The 6,615-nt window shown below is 38.2% G+C and overlaps 1 protein-coding gene across 2 annotated transcripts in view; it reads right to left on the bottom strand.

Annotated features, from left to right (window-relative positions):
- Positions 1–6,615, bottom strand: part of LOC102379097 (putative E3 ubiquitin-protein ligase UNKL) — a 9,908-nt gene continuing 3,293 nt past the window's right edge. The window contains exons 2-5 of one of the 2 annotated variants that reach the window (XM_025195801.1): positions 4,106–4,336; positions 2,925–3,127; positions 1,776–2,027; positions 1–1,370 (exon numbers count right to left, since the gene is read on the bottom strand). In XM_025195801.1, coding sequence (XP_025051586.1) covers positions 1,215–1,370; positions 1,776–2,027; positions 2,925–3,127; positions 4,106–4,190 — 696 coding nt within the window. In that variant the 5' untranslated portion in view covers positions 4,191–4,336 and the 3' untranslated portion in view covers positions 1–1,214. Of the gene's footprint in view, positions 1,371–1,775; positions 2,028–2,924; positions 3,128–4,105; positions 4,637–6,615 lie in introns of those variants that run through there. The other variant, XM_006039220.3, reaches the window with a different exon arrangement.

Genomic DNA, 6,615 nt, shown 5'->3' on the forward strand with positions numbered 1-6,615 from the left:
TACACACGCACATTACACACATGCACACACACCCTTCCTTTAAAAACAAACTATGATATTTTGTTCATTGCAAGGTATTATACTGAAATTTTATTTTTATACAAAGGTGATCATTTTAATTAAGTAATAGAAATTGTTTACAAGAGACATTTCCTTCATGTCGTTTGCAATTTTAGTGGATGCAAAGGATAGGTATCTGAAAAAAGTGACCAGTTCCTACTGGGTACCACACCAGCTAGGAGTTATAGGCATACTTCTCTTCAGACTACAAACATCCAAACTGGGTAATGCAAAATGCACAAGCATTTGAGAAAACTGATTTGTTTAATAAAATTAGACATGTATCTGAATATGTAAGCCTATGTGCCTTTCAGCGTTATCCTCTCTGCTGGTAGACTTATAAACACTATTAGTTTGAAGTTAACGCGAAAATTGTAAAAATTCTAGGCAATTCCCATTTTTCTTTAATTGTTCATTTAATAAGTAATAAAGTCAAAGTATGAAATCTAACTCCATATTTACCATACTATGATTTAACAATAAAACTGATATGAAATATTTTAAATTCACAGTACACATAAAAAGCTTCATTTTATCGCATATTAAAAAACAAACATAAAACCTAGAAAGCAGCTTAAAGCAATTTATAACATAACCTCTTTAAAAAAAGTTAACAAAGTGCTTTTACGGTAATCAAATTTCTTCAAATAGCCAAGTAAACAGTAGTGTTAGACTGACTCCAAAATACTGGCACTGGACTATATAGCACACCATAGACACAAGGTGAAGGGTGGGTCCTTCTATTATCAAGCACTGTATTTACATGGTAACTTCCATGAATTCTGATGCAGAGTAGAAGCATAAATCCCTCATTCAGGCATTGTGGGTAAGGACCCTTAAGACATGAGTATGTTTGAAGAACTGAACTTGAGTAGCCTGTGCAACAGGAATGCAAGTAAAAATTGAAAAGGCCAAGTGAAGAAAGGAATAAATATGGAACTTTAGAACATCATCATAGAAAGAAATCAAGTAAAGGCAGCCAAACCGCTTTTCCTATATTAGGGAAACAGGAAAGAACGTCTCTTAAGAAGTCAAAATGGAGATCAGTCTAGCACTAGTAAATGGATTAATAACTACATATACAATTTTTATATAAAATACTAGAACATAAAATATTTAATTCATTAACATTACATAAGTACCATGACACACTGTCACCATTTACTTTTTGTTGTCTTGCAGCAAGGACATTCTTGTTGTTTAGCTGCACAGTGTTCACAAAGGACATAATGTTGGCACGGCTGCAGGACAATGCTACGGTTATGTTCTCGGCATACAACACACTTCTTTGAATGGATCTGAAAAATTACCTGGAAAAAAAGAATTGCTCAATAAAGATAATCCAATGTGCAGCGTCTCATTTTGGCAGTAATGCAAGGATAAATATTTACAGCTCTTTAATTGCCAAACTGTTTGTCCACTGCACTGAAGCTAAAAGCTGGTTTAAAACTATTTTTCTATCACTGAGAAATCTGTGAAGAATCATTTGAGTTGGGGAAATTCAGTCTGGCATATTTCAAGCCCCAATGTACATGAACTTAGTATTCTTTCAGTGAAATTAAAAACTCTCTGTAAACACTCTATATAATGGTGTTAAACTGTCCATTTTTAAATAAAAATATAGTCACATCTACATATACATCTATATATACACAACTATCCATTTAACAGAATTAACAAAGAAGTAACACTATCCACAGTGTGGATAAACTCACCTCATCTATTGTTTCTAAATCCAAATGGAGCTGACTTCGTAAAGAATGAAGCTTTGGTAAGGGTATTGTTTCTATATCTCCATAGCTTTTCAGATGAGGCAATGGAGTGGATAGACACACAAACTGTTCCTGAAGGTTTTTAAACTTATTTTCCACTTCCTCTTTTTTCCGAAGGGCTAGCTGTTTCTCCGTGTCTGCCACGTTAGCACGTTCCTTGGCCTCTTGGGCCTCTTTTTGCCATGCATCACATGCCTATAACAGAAAGATTTATGGAACATGATATAATATTTTGTAAATTAATAACAGAGGCCTAAATATAAAAGGTCCTCAAGATACATAAAATATGAATCTTCAGCTACCACATAAGCTTACGGTTTTTCCTTCATCCTCTCCATGCCTCTCACCACCCTTTTTCATCTCCTTTTGATTTTTGTCTAAATAAGGATTTCATCTCCAATTGTCTATAAATCACTAGGAACACTCATAAGCGAGTATGCAGACATGAAAAAAAAATGGATCAAACAACCCTAATTTGATAGCAAGAGTTGAAAACTCAAACGGTAGTAAAGCTACTCTGCTGGCTATTCCCCTAAAGTAGAAAGCATTAAAACATCTTTGTCCTCTGTGATGTTAGGAGACAGTTAGTGATGTTAGGAGAAAGGAGAGAACACCTAAAACTTATTATACTCTACTCCCAATCGTGCTTTTGTAGGAGTCAAGCAAATACCAACACTAGTTCCTGAATGCTGGGGAAACTAGATTACATGTCTAATCTGCTCCATATCGTCAGCCACGGAAGAGTTGTGGCCAGGCTCTCTCCTCTCCTCAGCGACATGTTGCCATTTACTGAAGCAGTACGACATGTGGCCATTTACTGAAGCAGTACTCCAGGCCACTGTCAAATATGCTCCCTGAAGCCATTTGCTTACAAAAGCAGAATGACTTGAGGGAAGTGAGCTGCCTGCTATAGCTTAATTCTCCCAAGCTAAATTTGAAGATGAAAGGCCAGAAGTCAGGATTGATTAATCTGGCAGAATGAAATAAAATCTTTCCTTTCCAAAGATGAAGATTTAAAGAGAAAGAACAAAGTAATACACATTTTAATTAAAAATTATTCAGGAAATGAAATGCAATTTAATATTAACATACCTGCTTTACTTGTCGCCAAGAATCTTTCCATTGTTTTATTTTTCTTTTGGCGTCATCCAGTTCCTGTCTAACTCTAGTTAACTCACTTCCACTGGTACTTGAACTTGCTGAGGGTGTGGTACCACTGCTCAAGACAGGAGAGGGACTAGGAGAGAAGCTCCCAGTTACAAAATCCCAAATGCTACCTGTAACACCATTTAAACCTGCCAAGCACAAGACAGACAAAAATAAACACACTGCGCATCTCCAAAAAACCTGAAAAAATAGATAACCACTAATTGTTTATGCTGGTTTCAAGATTTGGAACAAAGACATGTAGCATTACATAAAACGATTTTTTCTAAATACTTAAGTCATTGTTATCTGCTTCTTTTTAACAAAACACAGCCCTGCAAAGAAAGAGGAAGACTAGGAGGGTCTTTCTATTGCAAACAAATTTGGCCAAAAAAAATCACATTTGGCTTCAGTTCTTTCACATTCCCGACTTCAATGGCTCTCAACCTTTTTTTTTTTTTTTTGACTTGAGGTGTCTATGGATAGACTCAAGGGACCCCTCGGAAAAAGCCAGCCCTTAGTTCTTACTTGTTTTTTGACTACAGAAAAATACTAGAGCAATTCTCCTGTGGCAAAGAACTCAGGAGGACTCCAACAGGGCAGAATGTTTTTGATACTATGGAATCCTATTTTAAATCTCATGTGTTTATCATGTGAATCATGCTTGCATACCTAACAACACTAACGTTGTGTGGCACCCTCGATTGCATCTCAAGGAACCAGGGTGATTCTTTCTTTTTCCAGCTCCATTGTTGGATGGGCTGCCCACTGCTTGTGCACCAAGTACCCTCTCCCAGAATTTTTTCTTCTTTCTGCTAATAAACCTCTCTATGGTTTCCCTTCCCCTCTGAAAAGTTGTGCATGATACAGGGGCTACTTCAGGAAGCAAACTGGCAAAGCAAGGCACCGTGGAATGCTTTGGGGCTGACCACCCTCCAGCTATGCTTGCGGGGGAAGGCCAAATTTAACTTGAAGTACTTCAAAGTTATCCCTGGTTTCATCCAGTTATTTGATATACACTTCAGGCTGACTTGCAGTATTTAATTCTGTGCTGTTTCTGTCCACTCATTTTTAGAGTGCCTTTCAGCCACTTGAAAAGTAAAGGATTAGCCCTTAAAATGACTTACCTAAAGAGTTATGAGAAGAGGCTGAGGTGCCTAACATGCTATGTTCTGATTTCAAAGGCTGAGGCTGCTGTTGGTGAGGAGCCATAGTGGATGAAATAAAAGACTGAGACAACGACTGTGAAAGAGAACTGAGTGGAGAGGTTAAAAGGGAAGATGATGAATGTAAAGATGAGGAACGAGCAAGAGAACCTGGAATATTGATAGGAGCTGAATTTCCCAGTAATCTTTGACCTATGTAAAAAAAGAAAAAAAATGTTAGGAAGTCAACCATGTGTTACTTCATAACTCCCATCCCCATTGAAAGAGGTCGATCAATTCTCTTACTCATTCTGCAACTGCAAAACTCTGTTTACAAAAGTATTTTATTTGGATCATTTTATATAGTTCAGTTTAATGACTAATTCACTTAAAGTTGAGAACATAAATGGAAATTAAAAAATAAACATAAAATAACCCTCCTCAGCCCCAAAAATTTATAAATAAAACCTAGACCAAAGAGAATGGAATCTACAGTCTCTAAATTAGTGCAGGACATGGTACTCAAAACAGTCAGTTCAAAGCCCTTGTCAGCAAAAGTACTTTTTTTCCTGTTATTTAGCTCAGTCTGTGTCCGTTTCTCTCTCAGACCTGCTGCAGGGCATTTTATGCCCAAAAGCACGTCTAACTTGTCTCCCAATTATACAGTTGGCCCAACAGAAGATATCATAAAAATCCTCACCATGCTGTTATTTAAGAAATAAGTTTTAAATGTAAAAATTTTAAATAAACTTTTTTCTCATGTAACAAATAAATTGGTTTATTGAGAAAAAAAGATCTTTATAAAGTTTGCTGCATTTAACTGTTTTCCAGTTTCTATCCACATAGGGTTTAACAAAAACCAAGCAAAAATTAATAATAATCTAGTAAAAGAAATATATTATTTACTACATTTAGATTAATACAAATTAAGAATCTAAAATAATCATATTTCAACCTATACAACTGTGTCAATGAATGAGCATGCATATAGTATGCATATACTCTATCTTCCTTGTTAGCAGAAATGCCAAGTTTACAGTTGATTGTTTTTGAGAACTTGTTTTGTTACTAACTAGTGAGAATCAATCTTTTGGAAAATAATAAAAGTTACAAATTCAAAACATGGTTAAAAGAGGTCACATTAAACCCATTACCACTGTCTATAGTAAACTGTTGTCTGGGATATAAGCCTGCCAAATTATTGGTAGAAAGACATAAATAAGCCCCTTAAGAAATTTAGTTACTGCCTGCCAGGAGAAAATATAACCGTCTCCCAGAGGAAGCTGATCAGGCATATCTGCTGCATGCACATTATTATAGAGATGATGCAAAGGCCTGAATATTTGAAGGCAAGCAGGTAGTCTGAATGGCCAACACAGGACCTTCCAAGGATCAGTGACCAGACTGAGGACCTTGTGGGTGCCTGTTGCAGGGACGCTGCTCCGACGCACTGTAATTTACAGCGCATTGGAACAGACTCAATCAATAGAGTCTGCTGGAGCGTACTAATTAGTGCACTCCAACAGCCTCCACGTCTCATCTATTCAGCATCCCCGCGCTTCAAAATGGCAGTGGGGGCACTTTACTTAGAGTGGCTCCAAGAGCTTTAGTGGTTCAATGGGCTTTAGTTAAAACTGCCCACTCACCCCCACACCCAGAGCATGTGTAAAGACATCCCCTTTGTGCCCAATAAAGATTATTCTGGTAGAATCCTTTATGCCACAGGTTGGCAACTTTCTGCCACTGCAGGCCACTGCTTGCTACCCAGCCCCTGCCATGGGTTGTACCCCTTGGCAATCAGCATACGCTGGGAAGGGAATGGATGCAAAAGGCAGAGGCTAGAATGCTGGGGATGCCATCCTAATGATGCAGCACAGAGAATAAACTGAAAGCACCAGGTAATAGGACTCTGGGGGTGCCACCTCTGCTGCCATGGCTGGAGGGTGCCGCTGATTCTCTATGCTGCCATGGGCCAAATGCAGCCCGCAATTGGTACGTTGCCAACCCCTGCTTTATGCTGCTAGCCAGGATGTTCTGAACTATTAATAAGCAAATGACACTGTCAGTCACTGTCAGCCATTTAGTACACAGAAATGAAATGGATAAATAAATAGCGGCTTAGGTATAAAATGTGTCCATCCACTTGCATGACTCTGACAGTTTGAAGGCAAACTTGTTTATAGGGCGTATGATTAGAGTCTGTGTTAACAAGTTCATGAGGGCAGAGTACCAGAATTGCCTGGGCCACGCTGTGACAGGGCTCAGCCCCTGCCATAAGGGTTGATGTGTATGAGTGGGGACCGTGGAATCGGAAAAAACAACTAGCAAAGAGCACGGACTGGCTATCCGTCTCCAACAGGATCTGTGACACTTCTTATTCTGCTCAGATATAGACACATCTACTTTGGAGATCCCGGGATGGATCTAATTAAGAGCTGGGCTAAAAGTGTGAAGGACTCAAGTGGGATTTTCTCAACCCCTATGTGCTCTAT

The sequence above is a fragment of the Alligator sinensis genome, unplaced genomic scaffold (genome assembly GCF_000455745.1).
Source record: "Alligator sinensis unplaced genomic scaffold, ASM45574v1 scaffold2078_1, whole genome shotgun sequence".
Lineage (NCBI taxonomy): Eukaryota > Metazoa > Chordata > Crocodylia > Alligatoridae > Alligator > Alligator sinensis.